Source organism: Rhinopithecus roxellana, chromosome 15 (genome assembly GCF_007565055.1).
Source record: "Rhinopithecus roxellana isolate Shanxi Qingling chromosome 15, ASM756505v1, whole genome shotgun sequence".
NCBI classification, from domain to species: domain Eukaryota; kingdom Metazoa; phylum Chordata; class Mammalia; order Primates; family Cercopithecidae; genus Rhinopithecus; species Rhinopithecus roxellana.
Window position 1 is genome coordinate 117,794,562 of NC_044563.1, and position 18,518 is coordinate 117,813,079.

Sequence of the window (18,518 nt, forward strand, 5' to 3'; positions counted from 1 at the left end):
CACCATGTTGGCCAGGCTGGTCTCGAACTCCTGACCTCGTGATCCACCCACCTTGGCCTCCCAAAGTGTGGGATTACAGGTGTCAGCCACCGCACGTGGCCTTAAATTCTTAATTCCTAAGAAAATTCTCATTAAATCTTTCTCTAGCTTGCTAAGCCTTTTTAAAGCACCATTGAAGTTTTATGTTCTATATTAGACCTCTTTCTTTCTTTCTTTCTTTCTTTCTTTTTTCTTTTTTTTTTTTGAGATGAAATCTCGCTGTTGTCCCTCAGGCTGGAGTGGAGTGCAGTGGGTCGATCTCGGCTCACTGCAATGTCCGTCTCCCAGGTTCAAGCGATTCTCCTGCCTCAGCCTCCCGAGTAGCTGGGATTATAGGTGCCTGCCACCACGCCCAGCTAATTTTTGTATTTTTAGTAGAGACGGGGTTTCACCATGTTGGCCAGGCTGGTCTCTAATTCCTGACCTCAGGGAATCTGCCCACCTTGGCCTCCCAAAGTGCTGGGATTACAGGCGTGAGCCACCACGCCCGGTCTAGACCTCTTTCAATATATCGGCCATTTGAATATAGATTTACCTACAAATAGCTATTCCATTGCAATATTCTTTTATTAGGCAAGAAAAACTTTGACTGCAGATAAATTGGAGCATTTGAAATCTCAGCTGGACCATGGCACCTACAATGATCTAATTTCTCAACTGGAAGAATTGATCTTAAAATTTGAACCTTTGGATTCAGCTTGTAGCAGTAGAAGAAGCTCAATTTCATCACACGTAAGTATTCTCACCTTTAAAGGATTTTTCCACCTTCGGTTGTTCTTATTTACCTCTAGGATCCCCAAATGTGTTGTCCTTTCCATTTAGATTTTTTGGTGGGAAGGGGTGAACTTTTGTTCAGCTACCGGCCCAGCTCTGTGAAGCCTCCATTTAGGTGTGTCTTGGAGCCACATTTTGTTTCGTCATTGTTTATTATTTTCTGTTCCCTGATGTACTCATATAGCTCCCAGCATAAGTTACGTTGCTCTAATATGTGATTTCAGGTGCTTCATGCTAATTTGAGTATGAATGCAGCTCCGGATTATCTCATTTAATCCCCATTCTCACTACCATGCTTTATGAAGACAAGCTGGAGAAATATGGCAGCTGATGCCACTGGCACACGGAGTGACCCAGCTGCCAGGCGCCTAAGCCTTGCTCATCAGTTTGTTCTAATAAGCCATAATGGTTGTTATTAACTTTCCACTTGAGTGTTGGTATTTCTTTGCAGAAGTTATATTAATGTTATAAAGGAAATTTTTACTTTTTTTTTTGGAATTCTTTTAATTTTTAGGAAAGTTTCAGCATCTTGGACTCTGGTATTTATCGTATCATTAGTAGTAGAAGAGGCAGTCAGTCAGATGAAGACTCTTGCTCCCTTCACAGCCAAACCCTCTCAGAAGATGAGAGATTTAAAGAATTCACCTCACAGCAGGAAGAGGACCTGCCAGATCAGTGCTGTGGCTCACATGGAAATGAAGGTGATGAATATGTCTGTTGTTGGTTCCTGATGTGAAGCCATTATTTTCCACAAGCTCTTGTTACCAGGATTATCTTGTGCACAGAAGTTCTCTGAAGTGTTAATAATTTTTAACATGTTGATAGAACTTTCCATCCAGATCTACAGATATGCTGCCTACTAGAAGAGTTGGTTTATGTTTAGTATTTTTTCCCCTCATGTTTGGACTAACATTAGGGCCTATTTTTGATCATGCATCAAAATGCTGGAAAGATTATGAAAGAAAGGTCATTAACCAAAAGAGTGGGAAGATTTTATCCTGACTAACCAAATTATTTTTCATCAGGAATGAAACATTACTGCAGTTTTGGGGGTCATTGCCTGCCTTTTTCGATGTGCGAGTATTCCTATGGCTGAACTATTGAGAAGAGAATAATAGAGACCCTAAACTCCCCTTTTGACTTATGGGGACTCAGGGTTAGTAGGCAAATGAAGGTATCTGCCTCTGTTTTATGTGGACCATCCCGTGCATTTTGTAAACCTGTGTTTCAGTCATTTGTTTCTGGGTCAGTTGTGATTTTGGTATTGAATCCTTCATTTCTTTCGGTTTGTTCATTTCAGAATTTTTTTGAAGATTAAAACAACTCCCACATGATTAGATTTTGTTTCTTTTTTTCCTGATTCCATTCATTAGACAATGTTTCTCATGCTCCAATGATGTTTGAGACAGATAAGAATGAAACTTTTCTCCCCTTCGGCATTCCATTACCATTTCGTTCTCCATCTCCTCTTGTGTCTCTTCAGGCTGTCAAAGAAAGGTAAACCAATTAGTCTTGTCATTTAATTCCATTTCTGATCTTACTTCAGTTGTCACATTAGAGAGAGAATGGAAAATGAGAAAAAGGAAGTCTCTTGATTTCCATATAACTTGTCATATGAAGCTATTAACTTCTCATTTACCTTGGGGAATCTAGTTTCCCTCTGTTTTAGTAGCTGGTATTTGAGTTGTTACAGAAGTAGGTGTCCCCATCCTCGAGAGATCAAAAACCAAAAAATCTCTGATGGGAATAGTTTCCATGTATCATTAGTCTTTAGTTGATCCTTTCTAATGGTCAGTTTGGGCTCAGACTTGGAGTCTTTTCAGAATTCTTTCTAGCTACTCCATGGGACCAGGGTTGACATTTGAGTTTGAGAGAGAAGACTTTGTGCAGCTACTTAACTGTGTATCTGAGTCTTACTGGGTACAAATTTTGCTTAAGAAGGCTATATTGTGACTAGTTAACAGCTGAGTTACATGAAGCAATTCTTTGTTGTTCTGTGACCAGAATGGGGCTGATGATCACATGGTTTTGCCCAAGTTGATAGAAATATTACAGATACAGCTGGAGTTAAAGACCTTTTCTTTAGCCCCGAAACACTGGTTTCTTAGGGCAATTTAGTAAATAATGGGAATCATTATATTGTAAGTTTTATATGGGGCTTATGTGAAATACCATTATTTGAACAGAGAAGTTGCTATAAACAGTCTTTACTAAGTCCAAGTTGCCTCCCTAGGACTAATAGAAATACAGAAAAGTCAAGAATGAAAACCTGAGTTTTCATTCTTGGCAGTAATAGGTTTTTATTCATGTTAATTTTTTGGTATTTGACTTCTAGTGTTTCTAGCTTTGTGCGTAAAACTACTGAGAAGATTGGCAGCCTTCACACAAGCCCTGATCTGAAAGCGAGACCAGAGCTCAGGGGTGATGAGCAATCATGTGAAGAGGATGGGAGTTCAGATACCTGCCCAAAGGATGAAGACACCGAGTAAGCTCTTAGACATCAATCTCTATACATTCTAGGGAATCCAGCTGTCAGTTTTTTTTTTTTTTTTGAGACGGAGTCTCGCTCTGTCACCCAGGCTGGAGTGCTGTGGCCGGATTTCAGCTCACTGCAAGCTCCGCCTCCCGGGTTCACGCCATTCTCCTGGTCAGCCTCCTGAGTAGCTGGGACTACAGGCGCCGCCACCTTGCCCGGCTAGTTTTTTTGTAGTTTTTTTTTTAGTAGAGACAGGGTTTCACCGTGTTAGCCAGGATGGTCTCGATCTCCTGACCTCGTGATCCACCCGTCTCGGCCTCCCAAAGTGCTGGGATTACAGGCTTGAGCCACTGCGCCCGGCCTCAGCTGTCAGTTTTAAGAAAGCCATAGACCAACCTTGTGCAGCCTGTGGCCCGTGGGCCTCATGTGTTCCAGGACTGCTTTGAATGCAGCCCAACACAAATTTGTAAAGTTTCTGAAAACATGAGTTTTTTTGCGATTTTTTTTTTTAATAGCTCATCAGCTATTGTTAATGTTAGTGTATTTTATGTGTGGCCCAAGACAATTCTTCCTGTGTGGCCCAGGGAAGCCAAAAATTGGACACCTGTGCCATAGGCTATGTCCTTTTCAAGAAGGCACATGTATATCCGCATTCATTGAAGTTTGTGTAGCTTATAAAAATTGTGAAGTTCCACAAAGTGTTGAAAAATTACATCATCCTGAAGCAGATCTATAGAGCCGAGTTTTAATTTAGTACCTCTTCCATCTTTCCCCTGCGTAACTCCCCTCCTTCCCCCATAATCTCTTCAAACTTCTGGGATCTCACAGGAGTATTATATTAAGAGTAGGATGACCAAGGATCTAGACCTTGTCCTGGCTCTGCTTATGACTAGTATGTGACTTTGGGAATGTCACTGATGCTCTCTGGCCTGCGAGATCCAAAATGTGCTATTATTTGATGAGTCGAGGACTCATCAAGCAATAGCAAAATGACCACCTTTTATATTCATCTAATTGTCTCATGTAACATAATACTTTTTTCTCTAATAAACAGAATATTAGATTGAGATAATGAAAAAGAAAAGAAGGGATTCGTTAGGCAACGAAGACACTGTTGATCAAACAGTTGGCATTGATGTCCTGTCAGGTACCTTCCCATGATATGCTGGTGGCCTGGTCCTTGTGTAGCAGAGTTGTAGCAGAGCCCTTGATCAGGCATAGTGCGGAGTATCTTGTCTTTCTGGCTTCTGCCTTACAGTTCAGGGAATCTGTGTATTAAATGCAAGCAAATTCAGCACTTACCCAGGAATTAAGAGAGAAACCCATGGGACCAGTGTATCTGAACAGCCAGATGAAATAAAAGATTTGTAATCCTCAGAATAACTTAGTGAATCCATGTGTTTATAGAAAAAAAGTACAGATTTTTTGACATGACATTTAATGCAGCCTTCTATCTGACCGTAGCTACCTTCCAGGCACATTTTCTAAGTGCTGTAAATTTCACTCCTATCAGAGAACTAAGTGTGTACTCTGACACCTCACTACCTTTCTTCATGCTATGTCTTCTATCCAGAGTATTCTCCCACTGTTTTTTGTAACACAAATAATACCTCCTTAGGAATCTGTCGCTTTCCCTACTCAGAAAAATTATTTCTTCTTCTCTGCTTTCATATCACAATGCTCTTTAAAGAGCTGCTCTTTGGTATTCAACTTACTCTTCTTTTAAATTATGCTTAGTTGTTTGCATGCCTTTCTTTCTAATGAGAGCTTACTGGAGCTTATCACCTTGAGGCCAAGGACCACCTTTTCTATTCATCTATTCGTCTGATGTAACAGGAGTATAATACTTGCCATTTAGTAAGGATAAGAAATATTTGTCTAAGGGCTGGGCGCAGTGGCTCACGCCTGTAATCCCAACACTTTGGGAGGCCGAGGCGGGCGGATCACGAGGTCAGGAGATCGAGACCATCCTGGCTAACGTGGTGAAACACCATCTCTACTAAAAACACAAAAACAAAATTAACTGGGCACAGTGCGGGTGCCTGTGGTCCCAGCTACTCAGGAGACTGAGGCAGGAGAATGGTGTGAACCCGGGAGGCAGAGCTTGCAGTGAGCAGAGATCACGCCACTGCACTCCAGCCTGGGCGACAGAGCATGACTCCGTCTGAAAAAAAAGAAAAAAAAAAAAAAAAGAAATATTTGTCTAAGAAAGCTCTGAGGCTGAGGCAGGGAGAATTGCTTGAACCCAGGAGGCGGAAGTTGCAATGAGCCGAGATCACATCACTGCACTCCAGCTTGGGCAACAGTGAGACCCTGTCTCAAAAAAAAAAACTCTGATCACCTCTAACTCTTGTGAGTGTTATTGTTATTTTTCACATTTTCTTAGGGAAGAAAAAGAGGTAACTAGTCCACCACCAGAAGAAGACAGGTTCCAGGAGCTTAAAGTAGCAACAGCGGAAGCAATGTGAGTATAATGAGAAACCTTTATAGTGACTTCTCAAGGCAGTTTAGTAAATGAAGTGAATCATCTTATCGTAACTTTTTTATGGGCCTTATGTGAAATATATAGTTGATTAGAGAAGTTGTTATAAATGGTCTTTCCTTTTATTAAGTCCAAGTTGCCTTCCTAGGACTAATAGGAAAAACCCAGGCACTGAAGTTTTCATTCTTGGCAGCAATAAGATTTTTTTCATGTTAATTTTTTGGTATTTGACTTTCAGTATTCCTAGCTTTGTGTGTAAAACTTCTGAGAAGATTAGCAGCCTTAACACAAGCCCAGAATGGGAATGACTTTCTGAGTCCATCAGTAGTGGTCCTGTGATAATTTGGGGCAGAGGTAGCCTCATCTGGAATTGAAATTGAATTAGGCTGGGCGCGGTGCCTCATGACTGTAATCCCAGCATTTTGGAAGGCTGAGGTGGGCGGATCGCTTGAGCTCAAAAGTTTGAGACCATCCAGGGCAACATGATGAAACCCCAAATACCAAAAGTAGCTTGGTGTAGTGGCATGTGCCTGTATTCCCAGCTACTCAGGAGGCTGAGGCGGGAGGATCACTTGAGCCTGCAGTGAGCTATATTTGTGCCACTGCACTCTAGCCTCGGTGACAAAACAAGACCCTATCTCCAAAAAAAAAAAAGGGATTACTAAACACTGCCAAGTTTATGTTCTCTGTTTTGTCATCTTGTTGAGAAAGTTTTTATTGAAAGAGTTGAAAAGTAACATTTATTCCAGATGAGTATGTTACATTGGTTAGGTTAATTTAGCTTGAATTAATTTGTTTTAAGAAAAACACATGAAACAAATTTCATGCTTGTCTGTCTTGTATAGGACCAAGCTACAGGACCCTCTGGTTTTATTTGAATCTGAGTCTCTGAGAATGGTTTTACAGGAGTGGCTTTCATATTTAGAAAAAACATTTGCCATGAAGGACTTTTCAGTCATTTCAGATACTGACAACTCATCCATGAAATCGAACCAGGATGTACTATTAGTTAATGAATCAAAAAAGGGAATATTAGATGAAGATAATGAAGAAGAAAAAAGGGACTCTTTAGGCAATGAAGAAACAGTTGATAAAACACCATGTGAATGTGTAAGGAGTCCAAGGGAGTCTCTGGATGACCTGTTTCAAATATGTTCTCCATGCGCCATTGCAAGTGGTCTTCAGAACGACCTGGCTGAATTGACAACATTGTGTTTGGAGTTGAATGTATTGAATTCTAAGATCAAAAGCACCAGTGGACATGCGGACCACACTTTGCAACAGTACTCTCCTGAAATTCTGGCTTGCCAATTCCTGAAGAAGTACTTTTTTCTCCTGGACTTGAAAAGAGCAAAAGAGAGTATCAAGCTTAGTTACAGTAATAGCCCTTCGGTTTGGGATACTTTTATTGAAGGATTGAAAGGTAATACTCAGATTGCCTTATCAAAGATAGAAATTTGTATAAAAAAGCAGTAGCAGTTTTGAATTTTGGGATTTAAAAAAAGATTTAAGTAGAAAATCACATCTGTTCTGGTCAGCCCTTCATTCTGTTTTCCATTCATTTTAACTTTTTTTTTTCTCATTTTTGAGATGGAGTCTTGCTTAGTCGCCTAGGCTGGAGTGCAGTGGGGCGATCTCGGCTTACTGCAAGCTCCACCTCCTGGGTTCACGTCATTCTCCTGCCGCAGCTTCCTGAGTAGCTGGGACTACAGGCGCCCGCCCCCATGCCCAGCTAATTTTTTTTGTAGTTTTAGTAGAGATGGGGTTTCACCATGTTAGCCAGGATGGTCTCGATCTCCTGACCTCGTGATCCACCCGCCTCGGCCTCCCAAAGTGTTGGGATTACAGGCGTGAGCCACCATGCCTGGCCTCATTTTAACTTTTAATAGTTTTTTCAGACATTGGTTACATTTACAACTGGATTATAAGAAATTAGTTTTTTAATTTTTATTTATTTTACTTTTTTTGAGACAGTTTCAATCTGTTGCCCAGGCTAGAGTGCAGTGGCACCATCTTGGCTCATTGCAACCTCTGCCTCCTGGGTTTAAGAGATTCTCTTGCCTTAGCTTCCCAAGTAGCTGGGACTACAGGCGTGCAGCACCACACCCGGCTAATTTTTGTATTGTAGTAGAGACGGGGTTTTGCCATGTTGACCAGGCTGGTCTCAAACACCTGACCTCAAGTGATCCACCTGCCTTGGCCTCCCAAAGTGTTGAGATCACAGGCATGAACCACTGTGCCTGGCCCTATTTTTTATTTTTAGAGACAGGGTCTCACTCTGTGGCCAGGCTGGAATGCAATGGTGTGATCATGGCTCACTGCAGCCTTGACCCCTTCGGTTCAAGCAATCCTCCTGTCTCAGTTTTCTGAGTCGTGGGATTATAGGCGTGTGCCACTGTACCCGCTGATTTCTTCATTTTTTTTATAGAGATGGGGTCTTACTGTGTTGCCCAGGTTGGTCTTGAAATCCTGACCTCAAAGCAGTCTTCCCACCTTGGCCTCCCAAAATGCTGGGATTATAGGTGTGAGCCACCATGCCTGGCCCTAGAAATTAGTTTTATTTCTCTCATAATGACGTTCAGAAAATGGTAGAGCAGTGCTGGGGAAGTTGAGATTAAAGTAAAATGTTTGTAAATGCAGATGTATTAAAAGAAGAAAATCTCTCATGTAACTTACTAATACAGAAATACTATATGGGGTACTTATTGTGTGGCAGATATTATGGTAAACACTTTTCAGCATTGTCTCATTTCATCCTTACAATAATCTTGGGAGTAGATGGTGTTATTTCATTTTATAGGTAAGCAATCTGAGGCAGAGAGAGATCTTAGGTGGCTAAACTGCTGTAATAAATACCTCATAATGTAGTAACTTGGACTTAAATAGAAGTATGTTTCTTGCTTATGTAACAGTCTAGGACAGATATTCCACGTTAGTGGGTAGCTGTCTTCCAGGTGGTAATTCAGCATTCCAGCATTCCAAGTTCCTTCCATGATTTTCAGCTCCAGCTTCCCTTAAGGGTTGCGGTTGGGTTTGGGTTGCTATGTCTGGGGAAAGCATGTAGAACGTAGTGTCTTACAGGCCTGGCCTGGTAGTGACTTACATCTCTTCTGTATACATTTCCATTGGTGACAATTCCGTCATATGGCCCCAACTAATTGTAAAGTAAACTGGGAAATGTAATCTGTCCAGGAGGAAAAGAATGAATATAGGTGAAGAACTTGCTTACATGTCTGCCTCAGAAACTTTGGTGCACAGCCAGCAGTATCTACCTTGGCTGAAGGTCACACTGTGTGCCATCCTGACATATAATAGAAACCAGCTCTCATACCCTAAAAACTATATGCATTGCCCTTTCTGCAGCCATAGTTCCATGTTTTTGAAGAAGTGAATTTTCTTAATTCCAAATTCTGCTTGAATAACAGATGCCATATTTCTAATAGTTGATTTAGACTTTAAGCAAACTTTTCATTCATTACCAAAAGTGAATAGAGAAACGTTTTTATGTCAACTGAAAGATATTTTAGCTTTCTAGAAATGTGGATCTATAGTTACAGATCTGCTTTAATTCAAATACAGCAGTTAAAAGCATAATACAATTTTTTTTTTCTGAGTTGAGGTAGATTGTCTTTTGTGCAAAATAAGAAACAAGTTATTTCTCCTCACAAATGTGTGACATTATTTCTCATTGTAAATTTACTGCATCTGTCTCTATTACGTGATCATACCCCGTCACAGAAGAGCAGAAAAGAGTCTCCGTCAGCCAGAGTGATAGTTGTTACTACCAGTGCTGGCTAGAGGAAGCATGGTGGGCAATTTGAGTGATGTGGCTGCTTACTTGAGTTTAAGTGAATATGTCTGGTTTAGCTCACAGTCATAAGGCTTCCCCAAACCTCTGAATGGCATCCTCCTCTGAATTCCTTTAGAGTACTTATTGCCTGACACAGTCAAATAGGAAACAATGAGACTGGGGAAAAAATGACTTTTTAAAAAAAACATGTATCAGAAATTGAATGTTGGCTCTTAGAACCTGGTGAGTAGCCCTCACCCTTCTAATGATGTTATAATTATAGGAAACAGCTTTTGGAACTGTTATTTGGGATTTGCCTTCAGAGCCAATTGAAAACTACTTGCCCAGCCTAGGCAACATAGCAAGACCCTGTCTCTACACACACAGAGACACACGCATCAGCCTATGTAATGTAGCAAGACCCTGTCTACACACACATACACATAAACACACACACACACACACCAGCCTAGACAACGTTGCAAGACACTGTCTCTACACACACACACACACACACGCACACACCCAGGCATTGCATCTAGGCAACGTAGCAAGACCCTGTCTCTCCACACATACATGTGCGTGTGTGTGCACACACAGGCATTGCAGCTAGGCAATGTAGGAAGACCCTGTCGCTGCGCGCGCGCACACACACACACACACACACACACACACACACACGGCCAGGAGTTCAAGGTTGCAGTGATCGCTACCGCACTCCAGCCTGGGCAACAGAATGAGACTCTGTTTCTAAAAAACTAAAAAAAGAAAACTACTTGGAAAAAAACCTACTTTACTTTAGATTCATACTTTTTTTTTTTTTAAACCACAAGTAGTTTTAGATCATCACTCACTTCTTTCACCAGACTTGATTTTAAATGACTTTTGGCTATTCCAAAAAGTCAAATCTTTTGTTCTTCAGAGAATGAATAATTGCTATACTGGTATCTTTAAAAATAGGTCAAATATTTTAGAATTAATTTCACTGAATTTAATTCTAAAAGATGGAGTAGGAATACTAGTTCTAGAAAAAACTGAGCAACTTGGCATTGATGGTAACTAGGTATATTGCTCTGTGATGTGTGTAGATATGGACGGTCACTATATATAGCCCTAGACACTCATTATTTTAAGAGTAATAGTCACTGATGTATTAATTATATGTTCCTTTGTCTTATTTAAAACCTTTAATATGCTTTGCCTCCCAATTTGATTTTAAGGTTCTTAAAAGTAGAGATTGCATCTCTTGTTCTTTTATTTGTTTCTCCTACAATGCTTAACAAACATTGGGCCTGCACATAATAGGTCCACACAGTAGGTAAGTGACTGATGATTTCTGAATGAGCATGTTCATAAATTGAATATTTCCATCTAAGAGATAAAGTTTGGAAAAGGGTATGCTTTGTATTTCAGAAATGGCAAGTTCCAATCCTGTGTATATGGAGATGGAAGAAGGAGATCTACCAACAAGGTTAAAGTTACTAGATGACAAGGTTCCTTTTGATAGTCCGTTGTTGGTTGTTTATGCTACCCGGTAAGTTGTCCTATATATTGTTTTTATGAACTAAAGCACATGCTTTTTTTGTGTGTATTTTAGTCTCTAACGTGTTACTCATTTGCATATAAGGCAGCTTCTGTTAGTATATTTATTTTCATTTGCAGTAAGTAACCTAAATGTAACCAAGTTATATCATTTCACTGAAATTAGAGATTAAAGTGTTTTGTTTTTAAATGCAGGTTGTATGAGAAGTTTGGGGAATCTGCTCTTCGATCCTTAATCAAGTTCTATCCATCCCTTTTGCCCTCGGATATCATACAACTTTGTCATCGTCATCCTGCTGATTTTTTGGCTTATTTAGACAGTCTGGTGAAATCAAGACCTGAAGATCAGCGGTGAGGAGGAGAAGATATTTGCAGACTCTCCTTTCTTTTGATAGGGCATTGTTTCTCTTTTATAAGCAGGTGTCACATTGTTACTGTTAATTACCAAGGGGTTGAGGCACCTACTATGGAAGAGGAGGATTTGGGCAGCCTTGTAACATTCTGCCACATGTCACAGCACACATCACAAATGTGCATGTACCACACTTCTTCCCTCCCTCTCAGAGATTCTCAGATCAGTGCAAAATTAATCCCTTGATTCAGGGCCTAGACTAAGAAGATAAGCTTCTTATTGTCTTTGCAGTGAGTAGATTCACTGCTACCTTTTTATTGACATAGATCTCAGTTCCAGCTCTTCTCTTTTTAGGCTGATGTCTGATTTTCTATCTCCCCATGGTTGTAACACTTGTGACCTGTGCCTCTGGCTTATTAGACTAGCAGCTTCCTCCTTTCTTCTTTTGGTTGGTTCACATTTGCCACAATGTTGCCCAAGCTGCATGCAGTGGCTATTCACGGGTGTGATCGTAGCATACTACAGCCTCAAACTATGGCCTCAGTGATCTTCATACCTTGACCACACTAGTTTTTACTTGTCTCTTTCTTTCCTTTTTTTTTTCTTTTTTGGCCCTTTGACATTTTCCTTGTTATCTTAGAGCTTAGTCGCCAGCATTTCTAGACATTTTGTAGCAGAAGAGTCTTCAAGTTATTTCTTCTTCTGTATTCATCTCTTAATCAGGTTTTCTTCACACTCCCCACATTTTATGTTTCCTTTCTTAGCATGAAGATTGGTGACTTTTCCCCCAACTTTCTCTTAGGTCATCTTTTCTTGAGTCCCTTCTGCAACCAGAGTCTTTAAGGTTGGATTGGCTGCTTTTGGCAGTGTCCCTTGATGCTCCACCAAGCACCAGCACAATGGATGATGAAGGTTATCCCAGGTACAGAAGAAGTCCTCTTTCTTTCTTTCTTTCTTTCTTTTTTTTGGAGACAGGATCTCACTCTGTTGCCTAGGCTGGAATGTGATGCTAAGATCATGGCTTCCTGCAGCCTTGACTTCCTAGGCTCAGGTGATTCAACCCTCTCACCTTAGCTTCCTGAGTAGCTGGGAATACAGGAGCACACCACTCTGCCCGGCTAATTTTTTGTACAGATGAGATTTCGGGATATGGCCCAGGCTGATCTCGATCTCCTGGGCTCAAGCGGTCTTCCTGCCTTGGCCTCCCAAAGTACTGGGATTACAGGCGTGAGCCACTGCACCTGGCTAGGAGTCTTATTTCTAAGGATTAAGCTCCAGTGTTCCTTTGGAATGGAACTGGTTTATTCACATATGGCATTCTGGGCTCACTTTAGGAATAGCTATGGAAGAGACTGACCCAAGTCATGGTAGTAATGAGATGAAGTATATTTCTTAGTGGTTCTGAAATTATTTGGGGTCACCCTATAAGAATCTGATGATTCCTTTTAGAAAAATGCAGTTTTGCAAAATTGTGCACAACTGACCCCCTGCAGGTTTTTCATGGGCCCACATTAAGAGACCCTGATGATAGCCTGTGAGAGGGTAAAACTGGGTTGGGGGGTTAGGGAGATAGGTATGTAAGTGTTTTCTTCCTAAACATTTGTCAAGGAATTTCTAGACATAACCTGACCTGATTTAGGACTTTAAAAATAAAATAAAATTCAGGCAAACTACACACTGCTACTTGTGTCAGAACTGTTCCTTGTGTTTTCCCCCAGGAGAAACTTCTTAAAAGACCCCCAAATGCCAGTCTTATATTCCTAGCAAAAAGTCTAGAAGGATGTGCAGTGGTTATCTGTGAGTGATGGAATGATAGAATTAAAAGAAGAAAAAATAATTTATTTCTTTTGCTTTTGATTACCTAAAGTATCAAAAAAGAATTTCTTTTGCTTTTGATTACCTGAAGTATCTAATCTTTAAAAATAAACAGGTTATAGGAAAAATATCTGTTTTTAATTTTTCAAAAACCAAATAGCAATGTTTTTAAAATGTAGTAATAGAATGCAGTTAAACTCTATTCTTACCTATTAGGTGTTTAGTAAGCATTTTCTAGAGTTTATTTCCTATCTGATTTACTGATTTTTCATTTCATAGGCCTCATTCACACTTACTTTCCTGGGGTTACAGTCAGCTGATCCTTCATCTAATTAAGCTTCCTGCAGATTTTCTAACCAAAGAGAAAATGACAGACATCTGCAGGTCTTGTGGGTAAGTGAGAATTTTCTTAGAAACTGAAGTTAAGATTAAAAACATTTCAGTTAACAACCTTATAGTTAAGGGTCTGAATTTATACACATTATTATTTGGGGAGTCTCTTTGCTATTTAAAAGCACCTTTTTGTTTTAAGTGATAGTAAATTAAACGTGTTTTTTCCATTTAAATTTCGTGCTTTTTTTTTTTTTTGTATAGCCTTTTGCTAATTCCCCTCCACTCCCTCTGCTTAGTTGCCAGCCCCAGTTCTCAGGCATGTGGATAGTATTTCATTAAGCACCAGATTGTGTGATACCAATTGTAATTGATACAGGCTTTTATAATTAATATAGTAAGAGAGAGATCAAAATGGGCTCAATAGAATCGCTGGTGAAGGACTCAGGGAGGAGGTGAGATTTTGAAGATAAAACCTCAAACCTGGGTAGGATTTGTATTTATAAAGGAGCCAGGAGAGGGTGAGTTAGGTGAGAGAGAGCAAGGGCGTGGAAAACTGACATTGTTTATTATCCACATCACACTTCAGTCAGTTATTTATTGCCTGGTGATGCTGCCTTATGGCTCCACCTGGATTATAAACTTTTGGAGATAGCGACTTGTGTCTTTCTTTTCCCTCATAATGTCTATATCTAATTTGTATAGTGGTAGGCATTTGATACATATTTGTTCATTGATAGTGAGGGCTGAGTCTGGCCAGGTGGTGGGTGACAAGATAATGCAAACTTGAAAGCTGGCAGAAGTATTTGGTTATCAGTAGAGACCCTTTTAGACTAAACTTTTTGGTGCAAAAATTGCATAATGAAAGTGGAGCTTTCTAGAGATCATTTCTGATGTCTTACATGAGAAGGCTGGAGACAGAAGGCCAGCTAGGAAGCTGTTGGAGTGATTCAGATATGAGTGGATTGGTGATTAGTGGGGCAGCAAAAGGAGCACATCCAGTGGGCATTTCAAAGGAAAATGCAGTGGGACATGCTGATACTGGATATAGCAAATGAAGGAGGGGGAAGAGTCAAGGAAGACTTCCAAGGTTTGAATGTTTGGAGAAGAAACATGCTAGGTTTATGTTGAATTTTAAAGTTTATAAAGTGAATAAATTTTAAATGCCTTGTAATTGGAGCTTGTCCTCAAATGTCAGCATTTGTTGCTAGTTTTTTTGTTTTTTTTCCATAGATCAGGGTCATCTAATATAACTTTCTATGATAGTGGAGATATTCTACTGAACTGTCCAATGGTGGCCACTAGCCACGTGTAGCCATTGACTACTTGAAATGTGAATATGTTAACTGAAGAGCTGACCTTCGGATGTTATTTACTTTTAATTAATTTGAATTGAAATAGCCACATGTGACTGTGTCTGCTGTTTTGGACAGCACAGCTCCAGATAAATTTATGGCCTTTTATTCCTTTCTTCAACTTTGGTCTCTTTAAAGTTTCTGGCCTGGATATCTAACTCTCTGTTTGGAGCTGGAGAGAAGAAGAGAGGCCTTCACCAATATTGTGTATCTGAATGATATGAGCCTGATGGAAGGGGACAATGGTATGTCAATCCTAACTGGTTACTCTTGGTTGTCAATTTTTAGAAGTTACTCCAGACTTCTCAACAAAAAAAATTTGGTGAACCTTTCGGTGATCGTAATTTAATATATAATTTTACTTGTCACATTTGTGGAGTTTTTTTTGTTTGTTTTTGTTTTTTGTTTTTTACCTAGAGCCCTTGATACGTTATGAAATCACAATTAAGAATAAACTACAGGCAACTTTTCTATTTCATGAGTGCCTACTATGTGTTAGGCACTATACTATGTGCTTTCCATATGTTGTTTTAAATGAGATAAACTCTGGGGATAGTTACTATTATTTCCACTTTCCAGATAACTGAGGTACAGAAGGGACAGTTAATTGGCCCAAAATCACACAGCTACTAATAGTAAATGCTGGAGCTGGGGTTCAGACCAAGGACTTCCTCCAAAATGTGTGCTTAGGCTTTTTTTTTTTTTTTTTTTTAATTTCTCATTAATTAAAGATGATTCTGGCCAGTCATGGTGGCTCACGCTTGTAATTCCAGCACTTTCAGAGGCCGAGGCGGGTGGATCACCTGAGGTCAGGAGTTTGAGACAGGCCTGGCCAACATGGTGAAACCCCATCTCTACTAAAAATACAAAAATTAACTGGGCATGGTGGCTTATGCTTGTGATCCCAGCTACTTGAGAGGCTGAGGCAGGAGAATTGCTTGAACCTGGGAGGCGGAGGTTGCAGTGAGCTGAGATCGCACCACTGCACTCCAGCCTGGGCAACAGAGTGGCCCCCCCCCCAAAAAAAAAGGTGATTAGTAGGGCAGCAAAAGGAGCACATCCAGTGGGCATTTCAAAGGAAAATGCGGTGGGACATGCTGTTACTGGATATAGCAAATGAGGGAGGGGGAAGAGTCAAGGAAGACTTCCAAGGTTTGAATATTTGGAGAAGAAACATGCTAGGTTTGTGTTGAATTTTAAAATTGGTCTCAGAAAAAAAAAGGGAAAAAAAAATTCATTGAATTCATCAAGTTCTTTCCTGTGTCACATTGTCTTCCGTGTTTCCTTTATCAGAAGTGTAGGCCTCTTTATTTCTGATGGCCTCTACTCCAAGTTTTCACATTATGTGGGCCCCATGCATATCTCCTCTAAGCTTGTCTCATCTTTTAGCTTTCTGCTTCAATGTCACTTCCTCATAGAGCCCTTATCAGCCGTTCTCTCTGATGCTTCCTTGTTCTTTTTTTTCATAGTGCTTAGCATACTTTATAAGTATGTATTTACTTATGTGTTTAAGTTTTGTTTCCTATACTATACTGTAAGCTCCACAAGAGTACAGTGATTGTGTCTCTTTTGTTCATCATTACATATCCAGTGACTAGCATAGGATATGCCCTGGGTAACTACTGAGTGGTTGAAAGAATTCTGAAGCTGCCCCGGGTGTGGTAGCTCATGCCTATAATCCCAACACTTTGGGAGGCTGAGGTGGGAGGATTGCTTGAGCTCAGGAGTTCAAGACCAGCCTGGGCAACATGGTAGTGAGATGCTGTCTCTCTTTAAAAAAAAAAAAATCAAAGTTAATTTTATGACTTCTCTTTCTCATGAACAATTTATACAACAAATTTTCAGAAAACAACTTGTGTTAGGGTGATGAGATTATGTTCTTGAATATTTTTATGTTTTGGCATTAAACATTTTCACAGTTTTGACCATCTCTTGTATCCAGTCAGTGTGCTAAGAGTGGTCAAACTGACATTTCCCTGTGTGTGTTTAGGTTGGATCCCAGAGACTGTGGAGGAATGGAAGCTTCTCCTTCATCTCATACAGAACAAGAGCACGAGGCCAGCCCCCCAGGAGTCACTAAATGGGAGCCTCAGTGATGGGCCTTCCCCCATCAACGTAGAGAATGTGGCACTTCTGTTAGCTAAGGCCATGGGCCCAGATCGGGCTTGGTTACTGCTACAGGAATGTGGTCTGGCCCTTGAGTTGTCAGAGAAGTTTACCAGAACCTGCGATGTCCTGAGGATTGCCGAGAAAAGGCAGAGGTAATACTAGTTTGTCCTACCCTCTGCATGGTACTTGGAGAAGGTAGAATGCCAGACATTCAGAGGTAGATGTGGAGATCAGTTAGTCCCGACCCATCACTAACATGAGGAGACTGAGACTGAGCTGGTAATTAAGGGAAGAGGCTAAAGTAATATTTCATTCACAGTCATGACCAAGATGCTGTTCAGATTAACTGGAATAATCTGATGTGTCCTTGATTCTTTAAAAATATTACTGGTACCAGGCTGGTCGTGGTGGCTCACGCCTGTAATCCCAGCGCTTTGTGAGGCCGCAGTGGGCGGATCACGAGGTCAAGAGATTGAGACCATCCTGGCCAACATGGTGAAAGCCCATCTCTGCTAAAAAAAAAAAAAAAAAAAAAAAAAAAAAAACAAAAATTAGCTGGGCGTGTTGGTGCGTGTCTGTAGTCCCAGCTACTTGGGAGGCTGAGGCAGGAGAATCGCTTGAACTCAGGAGGTGGAGGTTGCAGTGAGCCGAGAATGTGCCACTGTACTCTAGCCTGGTGACAGAGTGAGATTCCATCTCCAAAAAAAAAAAAAAAAATTACTGGTACCTGGCTGGGTACAGTGGCTTATGCCTGTAATCCCAGCACTTTGGGAGGCTGAGGCAGGTGGATAACCTGAGGTCAGGAGTTCGAGACCAGCCTGACCAACATGGTGAAACCCTGTCTCTACTAAAAAAAAAAAATTCAAAAAAATTAACTGGACGTGGTGGCGGACACCTGTAAATGCCAGCTACTCAGGAAGCTGAGGCAGGAGAATCGCTTAACTCAGCAGGCGGAGATTGCAGTGAGCCAAGATCATGCCATTGCACTCCAGCCTGGGCAACAAGAGTGAAACTCTGAAAAAAAAAAAAAAATTACCAGATACCTAATGTCTCAGTCTTTGTGTGTGTGTGTGTGTGTGTGTGGTATAATACACATAAAATTTATCATCTTAACAATTTAAAAATGTTCAGCTCAGTGGTATTAAGTATATTCACATTATTTTGCATCCGGTCTCTAGAACTTTTTCATTTTGCAAAACTGAAACTCTACTCCCATTAAACAGCAACTTACTTCCTCTACTAACCCCTGGCAACCACAGTTCTACTTTCTGATTTTATTAATTTTACTATTCTAAATACCTCATCTCAGTGGAATTAGTACATTTATCCTTTTGTGACTGGCCTGTTTCACTGAGTATAGCATCCTAAAGGTTTATCCATGTTGTAGCATGTGTCAGAATTTCCTTTCTACTTAAGGCTGAATAATATTCTGTTGTATATATATGCCACCTTTT

At 40.5% G+C, this 18,518-nt stretch overlaps 1 protein-coding gene across 6 annotated transcripts in view; it reads left to right on the plus strand.

Moving 5' to 3' along the window:
• Nucleotides 1-18,518, plus strand: part of HPS5 (HPS5 biogenesis of lysosomal organelles complex 2 subunit 2) — a 45,526-nt gene that overhangs the window by 25,022 nt on the left and 1,986 nt on the right. For all 6 annotated transcript variants that reach the window (XM_010370166.2, XM_030917673.1, XM_030917674.1 and 3 more), the window contains 12 exons: nt 613-771; nt 1,328-1,514; nt 2,187-2,310; nt 3,149-3,298; nt 5,676-5,753; nt 6,617-7,194; nt 10,975-11,095; nt 11,299-11,454; nt 12,258-12,377; nt 13,550-13,663; nt 15,094-15,200; nt 16,946-17,216. In XM_010370166.2, coding sequence (XP_010368468.1) covers nt 613-771; nt 1,328-1,514; nt 2,187-2,310; nt 3,149-3,298; nt 5,676-5,753; nt 6,617-7,194; nt 10,975-11,095; nt 11,299-11,454; nt 12,258-12,377; nt 13,550-13,663; nt 15,094-15,200; nt 16,946-17,216 — 2,165 coding nt within the window. The remainder of the gene's footprint in view (nt 1-612; nt 772-1,327; nt 1,515-2,186; nt 2,311-3,148; nt 3,299-5,675; nt 5,754-6,616; nt 7,195-10,974; nt 11,096-11,298; nt 11,455-12,257; nt 12,378-13,549; nt 13,664-15,093; nt 15,201-16,945; nt 17,217-18,518) is intronic.